Here is a 23,961-nt window from a genome sequence, read left to right on the forward strand (position 1 = left end):
TGATGACAAAGACAGAAGAGCTCAGACAATGGCTGTGTTTGCAGGTTAGCACGCCTTCTCCTGTCCCAACCACACAGCCCCGGCTTTCCTCTGGGGAGCCCTCCTCCCCCACAATCAGTCCAAGTGGTTTGTGGCTGATGTTGACCTCCACCCCCAGCTCTAGGATAAGCCTGGGACCCAGGACTGGCCAATCTGCATAATATCATGGCCCTACGGGATGGCTTCAGCATAGACCCATGATCTGGATGGATCCAACCAGAGTGGGCTCTGGGACACATGGGTGGGCTAGTAGAGAAAAGCAGCTCTCTCTTTTTCAATGCAATGGACCTGGAAGAACGGAGGCCCAGTGCCGCTGGCCGCTCTTGCCTTCGCAAGAACTGGTATATGAAACCAACACATGGGGTCAAGGTGGGGAGAAGGAGACAAGCAGAGACATGAGAGAGACCAGGTGCCACACATCCACCCCTGAACCCTGATGCACTCTGGACTCTTCAAATACAGCAGCCCCTAGGTACCTTTTCTTCCTGGGGTCGCTATAATTGAATGAGCCTTAGCAGACAAAGTAACCCCAGGGAAGACCTTGCAGGAAGGGAAATGGTGGGAACAGAATCTTGAGATGCTCCTGTCCGGGAACTGGCACCAGCCTCGGGCGAGAACTAGTCCCTGTCCTCCACGTGCATGGTCAGCCTGGCACTCGCTGTCTTAAAGGGCACTTCAGCTTTAACGGCCTGACCAGATGAAACGCTCTGACATCATGAAAGACAAATGTCATTAATAGCATCTGACATATGGAGTGCTTTCATTTGGAGAAGCATAAAGTATCCTCAGAAACGCTCAACACTCTGATGACTCAGCACCCCCTCCACAGAACCATTGTGATACACTGCTAATTCCAGCCTGGAAAGATGCAATCAACCCAAATAGTAATGTTTCCCCCATAAGCCATCTTGGAAATCAAGTTAAAGAAAAATGTTTTTCTAAAACTAAAACAGATTGAATTCTCTACCCCTAAATCTCTCTGGCGGGTGGCTAATGCATTCTTTACAAATATAGTCCTTTTCTAGATTTTAAATCCTTTCCTCCTCTTTAGAAAACGGGGGTGGGGCAAATATTTCATCCACATGTTGAAAACCTCCATTCATTAAATGCCATTAGTAGGAGCACTGGGCTGGTGAGTGAAACCTGTAGGTTTGCAGAAACCGCAGCAGTTAACAGAGGCGGTGTCTGCATGACCCCAATCCACACAGTCACTTAAAATGGGGGAATTTTCCCTCATGGGCTGGGCAGTGTGTTCCCAAAGCCACATTCTCTGAAACGCAGATAATCTGACCAAATGGGGCCGACGCAGGGGGAGCACCTGAGCATTCTTTTTTTTTTTTTAATTTTTTTTTTAACGTTTATTTATTTTTGAGACAGAGAGAGATAGAGCATGAATGGGGGAGGGGCAGAGAGAGAGGGAGACACAGAATCGGAAGCAGGCTCCAGGCTCTGAGCCGTCAGCCCAGAGCCCGACACGGGGCTCGAACTCACGGACCGCGAGATCGTGACCCGGGCTGAAGTCGGACGCTCAACCGACTGAGCCACCCAGGCGCCCCCCTGAGCATCCTATGCAGATGACTCCCTGGCCTAACATAAGCTTTCAGCAGGTGCCTCTCGTGAGTGGCATGGATCCCAGCCCAGCCGGCAAGGAGGTGCCCACGCTGCGGCCACTGAGGTGAGTCCAAGAGCAGTGGTCAGACTACGGTGGTGAAGGGGGTGAGAAGCAGAGGCAATCAAGGTAGATTCTGGAGACAGAGCTGATGGGCTGGATTTGGGAGAAGAAGGCAAGAGAGGGCTCCAGGTGACACCTGGGTTTTTGTCCCGAGTCTCCAGACGGATGGAGGCCCATTGCAGGGGTGGGGGATGCTTGCAGGAGCAGCCAGAGAGAAGGGAATGGATTCGCTAAGACAAGGACACAGAGATTGAATGAAGAAGGGCACTAAGCCATCATGAGGGCACAGGGCAAAGTGTCCTTTCAGAGAGCAGTGTCCACTGCTATCATCGTGCCCTGTGGGCACCCTGGCCTCCAGTCCACCTCGGTGGACAGGACCCAAAGAATTCCATTTGTTCTGAGAAGACCGAAGACAGCAGTGCTAAGGAAATGAGAAAAAGGGGAGGACACCTAACAAAAACTCTAAATCTGCGCGCACCTTGTGTTGTCTGGGAAAGCTCCCTCTTCTCCTTTCTCACTTATCTGGAGGAGGAAAAGGACAGCTACATCAGGGGCATGAGGTCATGACCACAACTTGTCCAGTGACGGCTGGCAGTAGCCTCTGGAGGCCACAACAAGAGCTTCCTGGGGGCTGGGAACTGCGGTCAGGACAGGCCGACAGGGTTCCAGAAGGGGGCTTCTTAACTTCCAAACGATGACTAGCAAGAAGTATAATCCCACCATGGCAGGGAAAGCTGGTGGGCTGGAGCTGGAACGCAGATCGACTTCACCTCAATCCACCAACGGAGCCACTACCTAGAAGACTGCCGGGAAGGGCTCTGGACCACATCTTTTCTTTGGGGGGGGGGGGGGGCACAGTCACCACCACTTATCGAGCTCCTGCTACATGCCAGCCATGGCATGGAGCTCCTCATAGGCATCATCAATTTGAATCTGAACACAGCCTATGAATGGGCATTAGCAGGACCATCTTCACAGGAGAGAAAACCAAGGTCACCCATCATGAACTTGGATGTAGAAGGAGCATCCGTGAACTGTGACGGAGAGGTCCCAGAGACAGAAGGTAAACCCACGTCATTCTGACTGTCTCCGTGCCACGACGGACCAGGCAGGTTTGTCATGCAGGCCAGGAAGTCTGCCAGTGCCACAGCTGTGATTAGGCCAGGCCCTTCCTACACAGTACTCCAACAGTGGTTCTCCTAAAGAACCTTCGAGTGCATTTAGAGTCTTTTCGTTCCAAGAGCAAATAAGGCACTGCAGGTGTTTTTTCAGACAATGGTGACCCCAGAAAGGATAATGCTATGCGGACTGCATTAGGTTCTCCCCAGAATTCATGTGCTGAAGCCTTAATCCTCAATGTGATGGTAGAAGGATATGGGGTCTTTGGGAACCAATTAAGTTGACAGTGGGGCCTTCATGATGGGATTAATGCCCTTATAAGAGATACCAGAGAGTGTTATTTCTCTTTCTCTCTCTCTCTCTCTCTCTCTCTCTCTCTCTCTCTCTCTCTCTCCCTCCCTCTCTCGATCTCTCTGCCCAGTTCCATTGTGAAGACAGCAAGAAGGCAGCCATCTATAGGGAGAGAGTCCTCACCAGGAATTGAATCAGCTGGACCTTGATCTTGCCAGCCTCCAGAACTGTGAGAAAATAAATTTCCGTGGTTTAAGCCACACAATCTATATATTTTATGAAGGCAGCCCAAGCAAACTAAGACAGATAGTGGGCTGGTTCAAATAAGGAAGAAGGGGAACAGTCGTGGGGAAGAAGAAAAGGCAGCATGTCACATTTCTTTGGGCCCTAGAATCCTTCCAGATTGCATCAATGTGTCTGGTACAAGACCTTGGGCTGGCTCCCAAGCTAAAGCAGGGATTCAAAGCCCTGAGTAAAGGAAGTCTTCCCCTGGCGCCTCTCACTTTCCCACCCCCCTCGCTGTGAGTCGCTCTCAGAACCAGCCTTGACCCTGCCAACACTTGGCTGTGTTAGTCCAACTATGTTTGTCCAAAGCGCTCAGGGACACCCACAGCCTTTAGATAGCACAGACATGGAGGGAGAGAGAAAAGGGGCCCAGGCCTGTGGGCACAGATGACTTAGATGAACTGACACTGACACGTCCTTGACATCAAGTTGACAGCCAGCTCATGGGAAGGTGTAAAAGGAAAGCAGGCAGAGGCCAGCAGCTGCCCTTGGGCTGGCCGAGAGATCTGGGGATGCCCTGACCAGCCCAGGGCTCACAGGAATTGTATTCCCAGCACATCACATCTCCCTCCACTGCCCACAGGAAAGACAGCCTTGGCCCTTTTGTGCTAGGCTCAGGGGCACAGTCTACATGTTCCTCTAGCTGTCTGGGAGATCCAAGCACAAGAAAAACAAGTCCACTGCAATGACTGATGTGTGGGAAGGCAAACAGGGTTAATGGTAACTTTTGTTAAATTTTTAATGTTTCGTTTTTATTGTGATACAATGCATTTAAGATAAAGTTTGCATTTTAACCATTTTTAAGTATACAGTTCAGCGGTATTAATTAGATTCACACTGTTGTGCAACCATTGCCACTATCTACCTCCATAACTGTTCATCACCCCAAACAAAAACTCTGTGCCAATGAACTCCCCATTTTCCTGTTCCTTCGGCCTCTGGTAACCCATGATCTACTTTCTGTCTCTGTGAATTTGCCTATTCAAGAATCTTCATGTGAGGGGCGCCTGGGTGGCTCAGTCGGTTAAGCATCTGACTTCGGCTCAGGTCACGATCTCGTGGTCCGTGAGTTCAAGCCCCGCGTCAGGCTCTGTGCTGACTGCTCAGAGCCTGGAGCCTGTTTCAGATTCTGTGTCTCCCTCTCTCTCTGACCTCCCCCGTTCATGCTCTGTCTCTCTCTGTCTCAAAAATAAATAAACATTAAGAAAAAATTTAAAAAAAAAAGAATCTTCATGTGAGTGGAACCATCCAATATTTGTCCAGTTGTGTCTGGCTCCACGCAGCATCATGTTTTCCAAGTTCATCCAGGTTGTAACATGGACCAGAAGTTCATCCCTTTTTATGGCCGAATAATATGCTGTCATGTGCATGGGCCATATTTTGTCTATCCATTCATGTGATGACAGACACTTGGTTTGTTTCCACCCTTTTAGCTGCTGTGAATAATGTTGTGATGAACTCCGGCATACAAGTTGGAGTCCCTACTTTCGATTCTTTTGGGTGTATACCTAGGAATGCATTTCCTGAGTCATGTGATAATTCTATGTGTAACCCTTCCGGTAACCGTTTTGATGCTATGTATTCTGTAATCGTTTCATTCTCATGTCCTGATAATATATAACAAGAACGCAGGGGATGAGCTTCTTCAAGAAGTTTGCCCTCTAGTGGTGCTAAGAGACCTACAGCAATTAGACACACAGATAAATGGGTAAGTTCAAAGCGGGCACATGCTGTGATAGAAAACTGTAAGGTACAAAGGTATGAAGACAGATGACCACAAGTAGAGGGAATTAAACTGCAGGCTTGAAGGGAGCTTCCCTGCGCGGAGGACACGTGGGCTGGGGCTTGAAGAAGGAGCAGGTGTCAGGCAGGTGAAGGAGGGGAAAAAATCTATTCTAGGTGGTAGCAAGAGTGGTCCAAAGGTGGGTGACAGGAACAAAAGAATGTCAGGTCTCCTAGGGAGGAGGACAAAGTGATACAGCAGGTGTCTGGAGAAGTGAGTAGGGTCAAACCACATAAGGGCCCGTGGGCCATATTAAAAATAGGAGGGCTTCTCTAAAGCCTAAGGGGAAGGAGTTTTAAGGAGAGGAGTGGCATGATAAGAGAAGCATTTCTAAAGACCTGTTTCTTTAAATCTATTCAAATTTTCATCTAGGATACTCAGGAACCAAACTTTTGCGTGTGTTCATTCTATTTATTTGCGAGAGAAAAGAGAGTACGGGCAGGGAGGGGCAGAAAAAGAGGGAGGCAGAACCCCAGGCAGGCTCCGCACTGTCAGCACAGAGCCTGATGCGGGGCTCAAACCCACAAACCATGAGATCATGACCTGCGCTGAAATCAAGAGCCGGACGCTTAACCAATTGAGCCACCCAGGCACCCCAGGAGTAAAACTTTTTTAAAAGCCTTTTGTTTTGGAAAATTTTAACCAAAATACAAGAGTATAATGAACTCAACAATGACCAGCTTGTGGTCCATTTTGCTGTGTCTTTTCCCCGATCCACTTTCCCATGCTACACCCCAGGTAATCCTGAAGTTTACATCCTGTCATTCCATCCCTAAATATATCCCATACACCTGTAAAAGGGACTCCTTCTGAAAATGTAACCCTAAAACCATTACCCCACCTAAAAATATATTAATAATAATTCTTTAATATCACCAAATATCCAAAGTTCAAATTTCCCCCACTGACACATAGTTTTGTTTTTTGGGTTTTTTTTTTTTTTAGTTTGTTTGAACCAAAATCCAAAAAACGTCCACACATTGCAAGTGGTTGAAATGTTTCTTAAACCGCAGGCTGCCTCTCCCTTAGTTATTCAAACATCCCCTGTGCAATTCTATGCACTAGGATCCGTGCAAGACCCTAAAGCTGCCAAGGAGAGGGCTCCCCACCTAGAATGCTGGAATCGATGGTGATTTCTGCATGGTCACCCCTCACCACAGGCTTGCTGAAAAGAAGGCCGGTAGGGAGAAATACGGTAAAAACACAAAGTAAGGATCTTGAGTCTAGACCAGGGTCCCCTAGTATTTCTGAGAGGGAAATCCATCCGTTGTATCTCAGCTGGATTTCTTCCATCTGGAAGAAACAGCCAACCCATCCAGGAGGGAAGAGACCCTGCCTGGCTGAAATCACAGGGAAGCCATTCTCCCCCAAAGGGCCTAATGGTGGATGCCTTCACCACAGATGGCACTCACAAATTTCTTTGTTTTTAATTCCTACCCATTTTTAGGGGCATCGGGCTGGCTCAAAGAACACGCGACTCTTGATCTTGGAGTTGTGAGTTCAAGTCCCATGTGGGGTGTAGCGATTACTTTAAAACATAAAAATCTAAAAAACAAAAAATACAAATAACACAGTTCCTACCCATTTTTTAAATGTCTACACTGCAAAACAAAAATAACTGCCATTTTGGACTCACCAACGATTGACTTGGCTTCCTCTCTGTTCATTCTCTCTTTGTGTTCTAGGTATTTCTCCCCTTTGGGGACATCAGGACGGAATTTTTGGATGCAGGGACGTATTTTGAGGCGCAGTGGTGTCCAGGGAGGGAAAGGAGAGCATATACATATGCCACACAGATGACCCTCCGCTGGGGACTTCGGGGTACCATGAGGAGCCACAACCCTCACACTTCATGCGTTATTCTGTTCACCTTTGGTGACCTGGGGACGTGCAAAGCAAGCCCACAGTGCAATGCCATTTTATTGCCCATTTGACCAGCAAAAATGGAGAAGCCTAAGAATTCCAAGTGTTGTAGTATATTCACGCAAAGGAATAGGAAAAATGGATGAACTTCCATCTGTATATCATTCTCAAAATGGCCAAACTAGAGAGACAGAGAATAGATTAGTAGTAGCCAAAGGACAGGGAGGGGGTGGAGACTGGGTGCAACCACAAACGGGTAGCACTAGACGTTTCTTTGTGGTCATGAAACAGTTCTAGATCTTGATTGGGGCGGTGGTGGTTGCATGAATCCACATATGGGACCAAACTGCATAGAACTACACACACACACACACACACACACACACACACACACACACGGGGTACATAAAAGCTAGTGAAATCTGAATAAGGTCTGTAGTCTAATACTGTACTAGTAGAGTACTATAGCAGGGTTGATTTCCTGGTTTTACATTGTGCTAAAAGCTAAAGAAGACGTCACCACCGAGGGAAGCTGGGTGAAGAGTTCATTTAACTCTCTTCTATTTTTGTAACTTCCTGTGAGCATTAGTATTTCAAAATAAAAAGATTAAAAAAAAAAAAAAACAAATACGAATGCAGTGGCATGCTATAATACGGATCGATCTTAGTGATAATATTTAAGTGAAGAATCACGAATGATTATGAAAATTTAGCTTTATAACGGGTGAAAATGATTGACACGGTGCAGTAAAACTAAACAAACAAACAAACACGAAAGAAAAAACAAATACAAGGTTGAATATAATGGGTAGAGAGGAATCAGGGCGAGGGGTCGTAAGGCGTACCATGTTGCGTCTATTCCAGTGAATAGACTGATACCTGTAGGGTTCCACTTTGTACCCCTTGCTGTTCAAAACTAGGTTATCAGCTCACCAAGGGTGGGGTGCCCAGAGCCTCTCACCTTTACTCCTGTGGCCATGTCCGCCACGGAAAGGACTTCTCCTATGGCCAGGCTCCAACTGACAAAATTCTTTGTGTTCTCTGCCTGAAAACGTGACAGACCCAACGTCAAGGTTTCCTTACGGTTTGAAATTAAGTAAATTAACACGCTAATTGAATTTAGTATTTTTTATAATAAACGTTATGTTACTTTCATAATAAAAATTCAACACAATGAAAGCAAATTTTTGATTAAGAATACTTCCCATGACCCTACTGAAATAAATGTGTTCATGCAATGTCTTAATGCGGCCTTCTGGTCTCTGACACATCAGAGGAGAGTCGACTGCACCCGCGTGGAGGCCAGGCTCCTGGCAGACTGCCCTCGGGCCTCATGCTGCCTTGACCAAGTTTGTCCCTCGCGGCTCCCAGGAGCCTGACACCCCCCACGCTTCTGCCTAGCAACGCGGGGCGCCACGGCCTCTTGGAGCCAAGGGACATTCCCACCAACAGGGGACGCCTGGCTCGGATCCCCGCGACAACCTTGATCTGAAGACAGAGGATCCGGAAGGTTTGGGAACACTGTGGACACAGAGAAAGCAATATTCTTCACTTTCCTTTCTAGACCTTCTCAGGGCTTTGATAAATAAAACGCAATGAGGTCCCGGTCCCCCTTCACTGCCCTCCTCTCTCTCGCTGTACACAACAGCCACAAATCCCAAAGTTCCATGAACACACTTCACCAGCCAGATAGGCGACAGGGCAGAACCCCTGTCGCTGTTTTACTTTTAAAATTCACGGGGCACCTGGGTGGCTCAGTGGGTTAAGCGCCGGACTCTTGGTTTCTGCTCAGATCATGAACTCGAGGTTTGTAATGAGTTCGAGCCCCGCATGGGGCTCTGTGCTGACAGCCCAGGGCTCGCTTGGGATTGTGTCTCCCTCTCTCTCTCTCTCTGCCCCTCCCTTGCTTGCTCTCTATCTCTCTCTCAAAATAAGTAAAAATAAACTCTAAAAAAATTCAGAAGCAGGCAGCATTTCCTTAGACGGTGGTTGGCCCCTGGGTGTGCAAATTGCAATTATCCATTGTTGGAATTAATGCTAGCCTTCCTTAATTTTCCAGTCTCTCCTGAGACCCAACCAACAGCGCTGGAGCTTGTTGCTTATTGGGTACATGTGTGTATACACGTGTGGTGTGTGCGCCTGTGTGGACATGTGCCTGAAAACTGCCCCACCAGCATCAGGATGGTAACCAACCTTCCCAGGGTGACTCTCAGTTTCCACAACGGCTTACGCTTTTTCCCCAGAATACACTAGGTTTTCCCCTCTTGTAGCTTTCTGCGATGTTTCTCTCGAGCATTATTAATTTTATCAAACAGCAAAACTGTCAAGATTTATGACTCTCACACTGGCTCCAACCCAATGCATCTTGTATTGATTAGGTCTTAAAATATCTCCAGGCTCGAGCATGAACCATTGCACAGCTCCAGCTTCAGCTCACACTGGAGAGTTAGTTACCAGCAAATAAGAAATTAAAAAAAAAAACAACAAAAAACCGTGGCAGGGATTCGCGGACTTTCTCTAAGGGCCCATGTGTCCTCTGTCCTGTGGATCTTCACAACTCTCTGTAAGAGGCTAAGAAGGACAGGAAGTACAGAGCTCATATCACAGAGAGAAAAGTCCGGGCTCAGGAGATCAAAAGACTCGTCCAACCAGGGTCACCTAGTAAGTGGGAAAGCAAGGGCCAGGGACAAGATCTTCACATTCCCCATGTGAACATCTGGTGCCCACCCCTCACTATTAAGCTTACAGAAGCCCCAGGACCCGGGTGATCTTTCTGAGAGTCACCCCACCCTACCTCATTACAACAAACCCTTCCTCACATTAACCCGCCTGCTCTATTTTCGCCAAACCTAAACCATCAGGAGTAAGTAAATCCCTTAGAATCTCCGACTCTTCACAGTTTTCTTCATAGTTCATTCCTTCCATTGATACTGTTGATGCAAGAGCATGCATGCCTTTGTCATTAGCGCTGTGCAAGTGGTCGTTTGTGCTCACGAGTTCGAAATCGATTCAATCACGTTTGCTAAAGAATCAACCCCAAACTCAGCCATCTTGGTGCATTCTGAATTATTTATGATGATTATTTTCCTTCCCCAGTCTCTGCACGAGTCAGCAATCTTTGTTATTAGATCTGATGGGCAATGCCAATAGCAGTTTGCCATTAATCCTGTGATGGTGATTTAAGCATTCATTTGGATTGGTCTATTTTAAGACGTCAGGAAAAGCTCCAGAACTAAGACTAGGCTTAATTTGATGGACTGCCTCACTGGCATATATTTTAAACATCTTTTCCACACATAAACTCTTTCTTTTCTTCCATTCTTTCATTTCTGATTCATTTATTATTCTTAATTAAAGAATGTCTAATATAGACAAGGCCCCCCCTCTCATTCGACTGACAACATAATGGTGTCTGTACTGATAATGATCAATAAATAATCAACATGTGGGGCACCCAGGTGGCTCTGTCGACTAAGCATCCAACTCTTGATCTTGACTCAGGTCATGATCTCATGGTTTGTGGGTTCAAGCCCCATGTTGGGCTCTGCGCTGACAGTGTGGAACCTATTTACATTTCTGCATAATAGATGGTCTCAAATGGAAGGAAGGTAGTTTCCTCTAAAATATTCCCCATTTCTTTGTAGACCACTTGATGTATCAGACCTTTGTGATGCAATATTCTGTTGTAAATCAAGTTCCACAAAAATGTACATTTTTGGTTTTACAAGTCCAGACAGTCTCCAAAGACATATTTTTCTTCTTCAACCAAAATCAGCTTGATTCAGCACTGCTTGAGCTGTCTTTTCTCTGATATTAAATGACCCTCACCACCCCCTTTATAACGCATCTGCAACCCCAGTTAGGTGCCCAGACAAGGGTACCGGACAGAAAGAGGTTCCTGACATCAGTTTTCTATTATCAGTGCCCAAACTGGTATATTTGCTGCTTCTACCTTCTGGTTTCAATTTTCTATTTTAGTTATGTCTTCTCAGTCTTGTTGAATACATGTCCTTTGTTATAATTAGCCTTGAATTGTTTTAGAAAGAGAAAGAGCTAGAGTAGAATACACAAACAAAATAAATGGGCTTCAGGGATTCAGTCATCCGGGGCCTGCTCTCAATGCGACTCTTGCCTACTGGGCTAACCGATCCTCAGCCCTCCCTTGAAAAGAGATCCCAAGTCCGGCCACTTCTTAACATCTCCCATCACCATCTTGTGCCTGGACTGTCCTAAAAAGCCCCTCAGCTGGCCTCCCTGCTTCTACTCTGCTCCAAACTTCAGACATTATGATATTTTTTTATTATTAAGGTAAAATTTACATATAGTGAAATGCCCAGAGCTTGAGCCCATGAGTTCTGGTCAGTTATCTACCTATATAACCATCATGCCAATTAAGATTATAGAATGTTTCCATCTGCCCCAGAAAGAGCCCTTATACCCCTTTTCAGAGTCCCTACCCCTACAGGCAACCACTGTTCTCGTGTTATTATCTATTAACCTTGCCTGTTGTTTAATTTACATAAATTGAATCATACAGGATGTACCTTTTTTGTGTCTGTCTTCTTTCATGCAAATAAGGCATCTCTGTTTGTGTGTTAGTAGTTCTTTCTTACGACTCAGTAGTTTTCCATCTATGAATATGCCACAGTTTGTCCAATCTCCTATTGATGAACATTGGTGTTCTTTCCAGTTTGGGGTGATTCAAACTGTAAAAGTCTTGTAGAAGTCTTTTTGTAGACATATGTTCCCATTTCTTTTGTCAAGTCCCAGGAATGCAATCGCCAGGTTAAAGGGTAGGTTTGTGTTTAGCATCGTAAATAGCTGCCAAACAGTTTTTCAAAACGGTTATACCATTTCACACTGCTATCAACAACATAGGAGACGTCTGGTTTCGGCACATCCTCATCGGTACTATGCAGCTTTTCCATTTTTAGCTCTTCTGGAGGGAATGAAATGTCATCACAGTATGGTTTAAATATGCATTTCTCAGATGACTACGGATCCTAAGAGTATCTGTACATGCTTATTGGCCATTTGTATACTTCCATAAAGTGTCTATTCAAGTCCTTTGCCCATTTTTTAAATTGGGTTATCTGGGAGTGCCTGGGTGCCTCAGCTGGCTAAGCATCCGACTTCAGCTCAGCTCATGAACTCACAGTTTGTGAGTTCGAGCCCCGGACCAGGATCTGTGTTGACAATGAGGAGCCTGCTTAGGATTCTCTGTTTTCTTCTCTCTCTGCCCCTCCCCTGCTGTGTCTTGAACTCACAAACCTCAAGATCATGACCTGAGGCAAAGTCAGACACTTAACTGACTAAGCCACCCAGGTGCCCCGAAAACAGCAAACATTTTGAAATTATCAGGTTCTATCTCCTTTGTTCCCATAATAAAATCATAAAAATGTCCTTCTGTTCTCAGTACCATTCTATCCTCAGGAGTTCCCAACGCTAGAACTGATTCACTAAACAAATATTTATTGAACATCTCATATGTGTCATATCCTGAACTAGGTCCTGGAAATGTGACCATAAATAAGACCAATCTCTGCTGTCTAAAAATTTACATAGTTGGGGCACCTGGGTGGTTTCCCTGGTTAAGCATCTGATTTCAGCTCAGGTCATGATCTCACGGTTCATGAGTTCGAGCTCCACGCCAGGCTCTGTGTTGACAGCTCAGAGCCTGGAATCTACTTCAGATTCTGTGTCTCCTTCTCTCTCTGCCCCTCCCCTGCTCATGTGTTCTCTCTCTCTCTCTCTCAAAAATAAATAAACATTAAAAAAATTAAATTGGGTTTTTTGTCCTTTTATCATCGAGCGCTAGGAATTCTTTATGTAACATAGGTACAAATCCTTTGTATCTGGACATAATTTTTTCAAATATATCCATTGCAGATATCTTTTCCTAGTTTGTGGATTGCCCCTTTATTCTCTTAATGATGGCTTTCGATGAAAAACAGTCTTCGATTTTGATAAAGACCGATTTATCAGTTTTTTCTTTGACATGTTTAGCATTTGGGGTGGGGGAGGGTCCTCTCTAAGAAACCTCTGCCCACCCTAGGCCCAAAGGACATTTCTCCTTTGTTCTTTTGCAAACTTCGTAATTTTAGAATTTATGTTTAGGTGTATAATACGTCTCAAATTATTTTTGCGTGTACTATGAGATAGGGATCAAGGTAAACTTTCTTCTACATATTTATCTACTTGTTCCAGCACCATTAAAGAAAAGGCTTTTCTTTTCCCCTTGAATTGCCCTGGCAACATTGTTAAAAAATCCATCGTCATATATGTATGGGCTTATTTCAGGATTCTCCGTAATGTCCCATTAATCTACTTGTCTGTCCTTATACCAATACAACATCATCTTGAGTAGCTTTATAATAAGTCTTGAAATATGTAATGAAGGTCCTCCACAGGTGTCCTCTTTCAGGACTGCTTTCATGATTACAGATCTTTCACATTTCCGTATATGTTTTCTGAATCAACTGGTAAACTTTGATCAAGGCACTATACTATTTTAAAAATAAGCATCATGCGGTGCTGCCCCTGCCTCTCCCTTCCCCTACCTCCCACCCAACATTATGAAAACCCTCCAATGACTCCAGTTACTTTTGCAAGAAAATCCAACCTTCTGACCATGGCCTCCCCATCTGGTTCTTTTTATTCTCTGCTGGCTCCTTAGTCTCTGCTGATTCTCTGGGGGAGCCACACAGTAGGGTAGGGTGCTTGAGGAGAGTGCTGGGAGAATCCTGCGACAAAGGCCGTGTGTAACCACTGTACTTCTGTTCTCCCCAGGGGCCTTGACTACTCCAGGAAAGCCCAATGTCAGGAACAATGAAAGGTGCCGTGCCCACGGCTCTGTCTAAGGAGATTTATCTCCTTTCGCAACAACATCAGTGTGGTATTCTGACAGTTTAGGATTTTCCAGATTCTTGCGTTAAATTTAATGCCTCTTCTCTTCGCAGCACACGCTTCCTTACCAAATTCCTAGCTGCTTTGGAAATTTTGTGTTTGTCATTAATGTTATGACACAGCTTATCAGCATTGATGGCATGTAATGATGAACGTGTCATACTGATGACTAGCTTAAAAGGCACGAGCTTACTTTCATGTTAATGCAAAGTCTCTTTATAGTTTACATTAATTTTAGTGTAAAACAGTTTTCTACATGTTTGCAACACGAAAGATCATGTTGCCCGTGAAGAGAGACAGTTTTGCTTCTTTTCCAGTTTACCATGTTTGATTTTTTTTTATTGTTCCCAATCATTTTATTACTCACCATGTCTGATTTTTATCTGCAGCGTCTACAACCATCTGACATATGAATTTACTTGTTGATTCTTTTATTGTCTGCCTCCTCCCAGGCTAAAATATAAGCTCCATAAAAACAAGTGATTTTGGGGGCGCCTGGGTGGCTCAGTCGGTTAAGCGTCCGACTTCAGCTCAGGTCACGATCTCGCAGTTTGTGAGTTCGAGCCCCGCGTCGGGCTCTGGGCTGATGGCTCAGAGCCTGGAGCCTGCTTCCGATTCTGTGTCTCCCTCTCTCTCTGCCCCTCCCCCGTTCATGCTCTGTCTCTCTCTGTCCCAAAAATAAATAAACGTTAAAAAAAAAAATTTTTTTTAAAAAAACAAGTGATTTTGGTCTGCTTTGTTCACTGCCTCTTGAACAATGCCTGGCTCATAGTAGGTGTTCAATAAATAGTTGTAAAATGAGTGAATCGCCTCACCTGCCACAGAGAAGGGACTTAGCAAATCACAGCAAGTAATAACTATTGTTATTTTAACATGACATTTCACCGTAAGAATAATAATTAAGCCCCAAAATAAGTTTTCATTGTGCCAAATTGTCTACAGTGCAATAAATAAAGAACACTGGGATTCCGGCTGCTCTGGAGTCCCTGGGTGGATCCCAACTCACTCCTGGCATCTTCTCTCAAATAATTCCTGTGGCCATCATAGATGACAACTCACTTTAAATGCCAATCTACACAGAGGAACTTCTGTAAACAGGCCACTCTGTCTTGTCATCTCTGCTCAAATCCTCCACAGCATCCCTTGTGGCCAGGGCTGGCCTGGCCAGACTGCTGGCCAAGTGGCCAGGGTCCAAGTCTGTAAAGCTGGAGCTGGGACAGGGCCTCCTGCCAAAGGCAGCACACAAGACTGAGAGCCAGGGGCAGCCTGTCACAGCCCACTAGGAAGAGCCTGGGTTCCAGTACAAACAGAAGCCAGAGGGCCAAGGGCAGAGCTAAGGCTAGAGTGTTAGAGCCAAGAGCTCAAAGCAGGCCAAGAACCAGTACAGGGAAGGGAGTGGGGGGGCAGGGGTGTGTACTTGGTCATGGTCTGCAGGACCTATCAGGGCTGGCACTGGTGTCTATGGGCAGCAGGGCAGGCCTGAGTAGGATGGGCTGGTGTAAAGGGCCTGTGGCAGAGTAGACATCCTCACCTTCACGGAATATTCTCTACTGAGCTCTTTCTCCACAACACACCTGTGGATTCTGCGTAACTTGCTGGGAAAGGCTACTCCTTTTCTCGGGGGTTAATTAGGAATGCAATCACTCTTCCCATTCCTAAATACCTTCTAAGGTGAGCTGATCTCAGAGTCTTACTCCATTTTAGATATGATCGCCCACCTGGTATTTCTTTAAAAACAAAGACAGGGGCGCCTGGGTGTCTCAGTCTATTGAGCATCCGACTTCGGCTCAGGTCATGATCTCGCGGTCTGTGAGTTCGAGCCCCACGTCGGGCTCTGTGCCGACAGCTGGAGCCTGGAGCCTGCTTCGGATTCTGTGTCTCCCTCTCTCTCTGCCCCTCCCCCACTCACACTCTGCCTCTCTCTGTCTCAGAAGTAAACATTTAAAAAAAATTTTTTTAATAAAAAAAAAGACAAAAACCATCTTAAACCTAGACTAAAATTCTGACCGAAATAATAATTATACTATGATAAATACAAATATAAAGCCACTAATCTCCTGCCAGTTCCCCTTCAAACTGATCTGAGAGTGGACTTCCTGAGACGACAGTGGATGGTTTTAGATCAGTGGTTCTCAAACTTTACGGTCTCTGGACCCCTTTACATTCTTAAAAATTATTGAGGATTCCAAAGAGCTTTTGTTTATGCAGGTTATGTCTATCAAGATACCATACTAGTAATGCAAACTGAGAGGTTAAAAATTTTTTATTCATTTAAAAATAATAATACTATACCCATTACATGTAACTGACATGATTCTTATGAGAAATCACCATAACTGGGACACCTGGGTGGCTCAGTCAGCTGAACATCTGATTCTTGACTTCAACCCAGGTCATGATCTCGTGGTTCATGGGATAGAGCCCCCAGTCGAGCTCCACACTGTTAGTGCTTGGGACTCCCTCTCCCTCTCTCTCTGCCCCTCCCCTGCTCGTACTCTCTGTCTCTCTCAAAACAAATAAACGTTTTTTAAAAAACCTTTAAAAAGGGGCGCCTGGGTGGCTCAGTCAGTTAAAGTCCTGACTTTTGGTTTCGGCTCAGGCCACGATGTCACAGTTCATGAGTTCAAGCCCCCCATTGGGCTCCATGCTGATGGTGTGGAGTCTGCTTGGGATTCTCTCTCTCTGCCCCTCCCCTGCGCAATCTCTCTTTCTCTCTCTCAATCTCTAAATAAATAAAGTTACAAAGAAAGAAAGAAAGAAAGAGAACATTAAAAAAATAAAGAACTCCCAAACCAAAAAAATCAGTGAGAAGAATGACGTTGTTTTATATTTTTACAAATTATTTTAGCATCTGGCTTAACGAAAGACAGCTAAACTCTCATATTTGCTTCTGCGCTCAGTCTGCTGCCATATGTTGTTTTGGTTGAAGGTTATGATGAAAATCTGGTGTCACACACACGTAGTTGGACATCTACTTTTCAGGTAGTACCTGAAAGGGTCTTGGGTACCCCCACGGGTCCTCAGACCATACTTCCAGAGCCACGGGTTTAAATAATAATGACGCTGCCATGCCCAACACCCATGTGGGTCATGGGGATGAGGACAAGCAGAACTCGGGATGAGAGAGAAGATGTTGGGGTGGGGGAGGCAACGCAGGCATGGAATGGGTACTCCATTATTCAAATATCTGCCCTCACTCCTCACTCCTGTTAGCCAGGAACAGCTTGATCCCAACTGTCTTCCTCCTGGGGAAAGGAAACATTGGGACAGAGCATTCCTATAAGTCAGCCCTGAAACATGACTGGCAGAGACCAAGTGCTGAATGGGAACAATTTGGGGTAGACAGCAGAGTCTTGGGAAAGAAGGATAAGAGAGCAGTACTCAAGCCAGGATACACACTGGACCACTTGGGAAATTTAAATACTGATTGATTGAGTGAAAGCCTGGACGGCAGGAGTTTGGAAAGTTCCCCCAGACAATTCTAATGTGCGGCCAGGGATAAGAACGGCCAGGTTTAAGTGGGCTCAAAAAGCAGACCAGCTGGGTTCAAATCTGTGTTCCACTCATTACATATACAACTTAGTAGATGTATAACCTCGGGCCAATTACCCGTCTTCAATTTACTCATCTGTAAACTGGAAACACCATTATGGATGTTGTGGATATTAAGTGAGATCATCCATTTAAAGTTCTTGGTGCTAGTGACTGGCATTAAATACGTACTCAGTAAGTCTGAGCTGTCATTATTGGGTATGGTGATTTTGGTGCAGGCCGTCAGCCTCAGTCGACCCCAGTTTCAGTGTTCCCATAAAGTAGATCTCCCGCCTAGGTCCTCTGTCTCCCCAACTCTGGAAATACAGGGAGTCGGTGGCTTCCCCCACCCAGGATTTCCACAGGGGAAGAAGAGGACAGTTGGCTTAGGGCCACAAATGTGGCATCACCAGAAACGGGCACGTGAGAAGTCAGCGAGGTGCAACGATGTTCACACTGTGCGTGTGCAGACACACTCTGTAGTCAGACTCGGATATTGTTTTTTCCTTTTGAAATTATTAGGACATCTCAAATCTACTGCAGATGGCAGAGGGGAAAACACAGAGTGGAAACATTTTAATGGCTTATTCTTGGCCGGTGGCCTGTCCATAGAGACCTGGAACGAATGAGACTCACTCCTCATTTGTCCTCAAGAACATCATCATTACACATTCCACACAGCATTCTGCCTTGGAGCTCATCGGATCATCCACAAAAGTTAACAGCAACACGAAACGGGGGCCAGGGAAGGATGGAAAGACCTGGAAAGCTCTCTGAACAGGCAGTATAGCCATGACTCAATATTTTTATTAAGAGGCAGAATGAATCATGTAACACTCCTTCTAGAATTACTGGACGTGGACAGCTCCTCCAGCTGTTTACAGGGCAGAATTTGAGAGCCTTCAAAAATAGATGTGCCGCTGAGTTTCGTGACATCCACCCAAAGAGATGAGCCTGCTGTGCTGATGACCGACTAGTTTAATTTCCTTCAGGTTCATTGGCTTTTGCGAATTCGCGCAGAGAAAAGCGCCAAATGGGCTGAAGTAAGTCACAGAAATGAACCGGAGGGATTGTCTGGGACCAATCTTGTGGCTCCTGGAGGAATAAACCTAATCAACCAGGACAGGGTTGTCCAGGCTGCCCAAGACCACGGAAGGAGCCACTGAAACAGCAAGATAATTGGATCCAGGGATCAACAGCTTCGGCAGGAGCAAGATTACACAGGCTAATCCTTCAGACTCAGTAGGATGAGCGGCAATTAGTAAACTTCATTAAGGGATCAACTGTCACATCCGGTCTTGAATACTGACACTGAGTGAGGCTATAGACATATTGGACTGATTAAGAGGAGACTGACCACGTGTCAAGATTTCACCTTCCATCTAGCCCCATGCCAGATGCACTGGAGACCAGACTCTCACTCATACAGTGGCTGAAATCGAAGAGGGTTGGGGTCTTTTGCTTTTTGTCTTTTTTCTTTGCCGGTTATATTCACAGCTCTGAACGTATGCTCAACTGAGAGGCAGTTTACTAGCTTAAAATCCACTTTGCCAAACTGCTTGGTATGAAATGATTTTTCAGGCTTTGCAAGCATGCTTCCCTCTGTTATGTGGGCATTTTCTTTCCACATGCTGTCCTTCTAAGTGTGCCCTTGTCACCTCGGAGGTGGCTACAGTACTCCCACAGGGGGTGCCAAAGCTCTACCTTTTGACAAGATGATCCTGGGTCTGTCCTTGCTCAGGACAGCCAACCACAGGGGGTGGCAGGGTGGTGATCTATTCACCTCAGGTCCCCCACTGGCTCTGATCCACATTTCACAGAAACAAGCCTTCAATGGCCTCCAGAATGGGGAAGACCTCCATCCCCTCGGTCCTCAGACTCCCCTCCACAGCTTGCACTGGGCAGGAAAGAGCCAGGCTCACTGCAGGATAGGTTCCTGAAGCTTATTCCTCATTCAAGCCCCTTTCCTAGGGTCTCACTAGGAGTTTTGTTTTGTTTTGTTTTGTTTAATGAAAGTGTTAGGTTTAAGGAAGCTATGGAGTTGAATGAAATGGATGGAAATCAATTTTTTTAATATTTTTTTTGAGAGATAGTGCAAGCGCGGGGGGGGGGGATGGGGGGGAGGGGCAGAGAGAGAGGGAGACCAAGGATCCGAAGTGGGATCTTGCACAGCCAGTAGAGAGCCCCACTTGGGGCTCAAACTCATGAACCCTGAGATCACGACCTGAGCCGAAGTCAGATCCTTAACCAACTGAGCCACCCAGGCGCCCCTGGAAATCAATTTAAACTCGGCTAAAACATACAGCTCCTAATGTTCACTTCATGAAGGAGTTCTCTAATCACATATTCTTTATTTCCTTCTTTCTTTTTAATGAGGCTAAATTGACTAAAATAATTTCACTGAGTTTAGAATGGCAATGTTTAGACAAACAAGACTCATACATTTTGGACAAGTCTAACTGCTTTAAAAGCCTATCAAATTAGTTCATTGCATTTCTCAGATATTTGAATTTACGCCCCAAATTACATTTCTTTTGCAAACAAATATGTCATTACTTCTGCTGAGTCCCCAATTCCCTAGCCTGTGATCTTCAGAGACGTGAATGTGTGGGCCAAGGGAAGGAGATCAATTAGGTTACGGGGGAGTGGGGCAGGAAAAAAGGGCTGAAAGGGCACCTGGGTGGCTCAGTTGTTTACATGTCTGACTTCCACTCAGGTCATGATTTCATGGATCGTGAATTCATGCCCGCACTGGGCTCTGTGCTGACAGCATGGAGCCTGCTTCGGATTTGCTGTCTCCCTCTCTCTCTGCCCCTTCCCACTCCCTCTCTCTCTCTCTCTCTCAAAAATAAATTAAAAAACATTAAAGAAAGAAAGAAAAAAGGGGCTGAAGAAGGCATTTCCCCATACCAATGACAGTTTTCCCTGGGACAAAATAAACGTCCTTCCACATGTCACAGAAGTAAACAACAAAAATAAAAATATTTTTCTTTCTCTTTCTGTCTCTCTGTCTCACTCATATACACATCACAGCAAAATAACAATGAAACATACCTGTTCCTGAATTGCACGTTTTAACAGAGGTAGACCCATGACAAACTGCACTCTCTGAAATGTCAAAGCTCCCGTTTCATCCAGACTTAAATCATACCTGTGAAGAACAGATACAAAATGAGTGTTAAGGCACTGACTTGGTGACTCTGAGTAGAGCCTTTGGACCAAGGGATGTGACAGAGCAGACAGCTTTGTTACACCTCTTCCCTCTCTTACGTGATACTGCAGGTCAAAGGAGGCCAGCTATGTGTGTAACATAGACCATGTATTCAATATAGTGGGGTACAAATGGAATGAAAGACAGAAGGATTTCCTGACAGGGTGACTTTAAAACAAGACTCCAGCATCCCCTCTTCAGGTGCAAAAGATTTTCATGTACCCAAAATGACTCAAGAGCAGCTACTAGGGAGAGGGGGGGAGAAGAGAGTGACCTGTGTGGTACAAGGGGTGGACTGTACTGGCCATGAGGACTGTCACTTAGAGTTTCCTTCAAGAGAACCCAGAGTTGGGAGCAGTTTCCAAACAAGCTCCAGCTGCCATACCTTGGAAGTAGTAGTGGCATTCACCCCAGGCTACTTTCCTCTTGCCTGCTCCTAGCTATGATTGAGTAGGGTAACGTTCTAGATCAAGGCCATTATTGCCCAACAGGCAACTTATGTCAGGACACCCCCCTCTGACACTGGCCCACTGAGACTTTCTTATAACTGCACTGTGCCCTTCTCTCTCATTCCACAGTGTCATCCCTGCCTGCACACACTCTGAAGCTTCTCTCCACCTCCTCCAGCTCCCTTACATTATCTTTCACAGACCCCAGCCCCTCCCATAAGTCACCCACTCATCTAGTCCCATCCTGGCATTTGCTTCTTCTCAACAAACCTAAACTGACACAGAGGGGGAGATTCCACTCTTCCATCTAAAATGTTTAAATGCAAAGCATAACCTGAGCCTGGAAGAAACCTCATTCAGGTTTGACCCTTGGTTCTGTGTGACCAACATCAAGTGACCTGGCTTCCTAGTACCTCCATCCTCCCATCTGGAAGATGGGAATGATAATTGCACATAACTCAGAGGATTGTCACCTCAAATGCTTATCCCAGTTCCCAGTGCTTGCATATATATAGTAAGTGCTCAATAGTATTAACCTCCATTCATACCCTTAGTTACCACCCCACCCCCCTAAACTCTGTTAGATCCATTTTTACAGTCTCAGCACCCAACCCAAGGCTGGCCACACTACGCTCCATTAAACTTATTTTCTTCCTATAGTTTCATGACCAGATCCTGGAGACAGCGTTCCCATGTATGTCCCAAAAGGCATGCCAAATACATATACTATCCCTATATAAAGTTCATTCCTAACAAGAAATACAAACTGCATGGGTGCAGGGTCCAAGTCTTGAACTGTCTAGCCCTCTGGACCGGCACAGTGTCTCACATTTCCTAAATACCTGCTGGTTGATTGCCTCAGACCAAACAAGAACCAATCTGATTATCTTGACTTTCTCCCATCCATTCAGCTGGCAGGTAACAAAAAATTCAAGGGGACCCACCATTCATCCTGGAATGTAAAATAAATGCCAACACTCACCCCCCAGAATGCCAGATGGACACAGAAACTCCCCAACAGAAGAATCTTCTCTTTTTCTTTTTATGAGTCAGCTAGCAGACCTGATCTGAAAACCACTAGTGAGGATTTCAGTATACACATTACTGCATTCAATCAACATTTTCCCTCAGGAGAACAGAAAACAAAAATTCCATTTTCAATGAAACTAGGAGTCAGGAAAAAATCTCCAGATACTCACATAGAGGTAATACCTGCTAATGCATCTGAATTGATGCAGGATTTGGGCAGGAGGAGGTGGAAAGAAGAACCACAGAAAGAGATATCACAGCACAAGGGCCAAATGGTGGCAAATCTTAAAACACACTGGCAAAAATGCGCTTCCTAATGTAAGACGTACACACTGAGATGTTTAACTTGGAGCTTTAATCTGGAAGAGCAAGATAAGGATGGCAATGAGCTAGCAGGTAAGAAGGCTCGCTGGTCCCTGAGCCAGGTTTAGGGTCCGGGCAGTGTGCAGAATCACAGGGACAGGCCATGTGTTAAAGAAGCAGTCTATCTCTGTGGCAGCAAGGAAGGGAAAAGGTTCTATGTTATGAAAAGGGACAACCCTGAACCACCATCCCAACTTCTCCTGCTCCCCAACCCTGAAACCTCTTAGAATAACCAGGCCAGGGGTACCTGGGTGGTTGGTTAAGTGTCTGACTCTTGATTTCAGCTCAGGTCATGATCTCATGGTTTTGTGGGTTTGAGCCCCACATCAGGCTCTGCGCACTGACCATGTGGGGCCTGCTTGGGATTCTCCCTCTCTCCCTCTCTCTCTGCCCCTCCCCTACTCATGTTCTCTCTGACTCTCTCAAAATAAATAAATAAACTTTAAAAAAAGATAAAAGCAAAGCAAAGAAAGCAGCAAAAATGAACTACTGGGACCTCATCAAAATAAAAAGCTTCTACACAGCGAAGGAAACAATCAGCAAAACTAAAAGGCAACTGACAGAATGGGAGAAGATATCTGCAAATGACATATCAGATAAAGGGTTACTATCCAAAATCTATAAAGAATTTATCAAACTCAACACCCAAAAAACAAATAATCCAGTGAAGAAATGGGCAAAAGACATCAATAGACACTTCTCCAAAGAAGACATCCAGATGGCCAACCGACACATGAAAAAATGCTCAGCATCACTCATCATCAGGGAAATACAAATTAAAACCACAAAGAGATACCACCTCACACCTGTCAGAATGGCTAACATTAACAACTCGGGCAACAACAGATGTTGGTGAGGATGCGGAAAAAGAGGATCTCTTTTGCATTGTTGGTGGCAATGCAAGCTGGTGCAGCCACTCTGGAAAACAGTATGGAGGTTCCTCAAAAAACTAAAAATAGAACTACCCTACGACCCAGCAATTGCACTACTAGGCATTTATCCACGGGATACAGGTGTGCTGTTTCGCAGGGACACATGCACCCCCATGTTTATAGCAGCACTATCAACAATAGCCAAAGTATGGAAAGAGCCCAAATGTCCATCAATGGATGAATGGATAAAGAAAATGTGGTATACACACACACACACACAATGGAGTATTACTTGGCAATCAAAAAGAATGAAATCTTGCCATTTGCAACTATGTGGATGGAACTGGAGGGTATTATGCTAGGTGAAATTAGTCAGTCAGAGAAAGACAAAAATCATATGACTTCACTCCTATGAAGACTTTAAGAGACAAAACAGATGAACATAAGGGAAGGGAAACAAAAATAATATAAAAACAGGGAGGGGGACAAAACAGAAGAGACTCATAAATGTGGAGAACAAACTGAGGGTTGCTGGAGGGGTTGTGGGA

General features: G+C 45.3%; 1 protein-coding gene across 1 annotated transcript in view; it reads right to left on the reverse strand.

The window, feature by feature from the left end:
• The window catches only part of LOC102957303 (acyl-CoA oxidase like), a 114,001-nt gene that overhangs the window by 55,338 nt on the left and 34,702 nt on the right, over positions 1-23,961 (reverse strand). Inside the window, exons 4-5 of the mRNA XM_042979846.1 lie at positions 20,544-20,640; positions 8,014-8,097 (exon numbers count right to left, since the gene is read on the reverse strand). Of these exons, the coding sequence (XP_042835780.1) occupies positions 8,014-8,097; positions 20,544-20,640 (181 nt within the window). The remainder of the gene's footprint in view (positions 1-8,013; positions 8,098-20,543; positions 20,641-23,961) is intronic.

The sequence above is a fragment of the Panthera tigris genome, chromosome A3, assembly GCF_018350195.1.
Source record: "Panthera tigris isolate Pti1 chromosome A3, P.tigris_Pti1_mat1.1, whole genome shotgun sequence".
Classification (NCBI taxonomy): domain Eukaryota; kingdom Metazoa; phylum Chordata; class Mammalia; order Carnivora; family Felidae; genus Panthera; species Panthera tigris.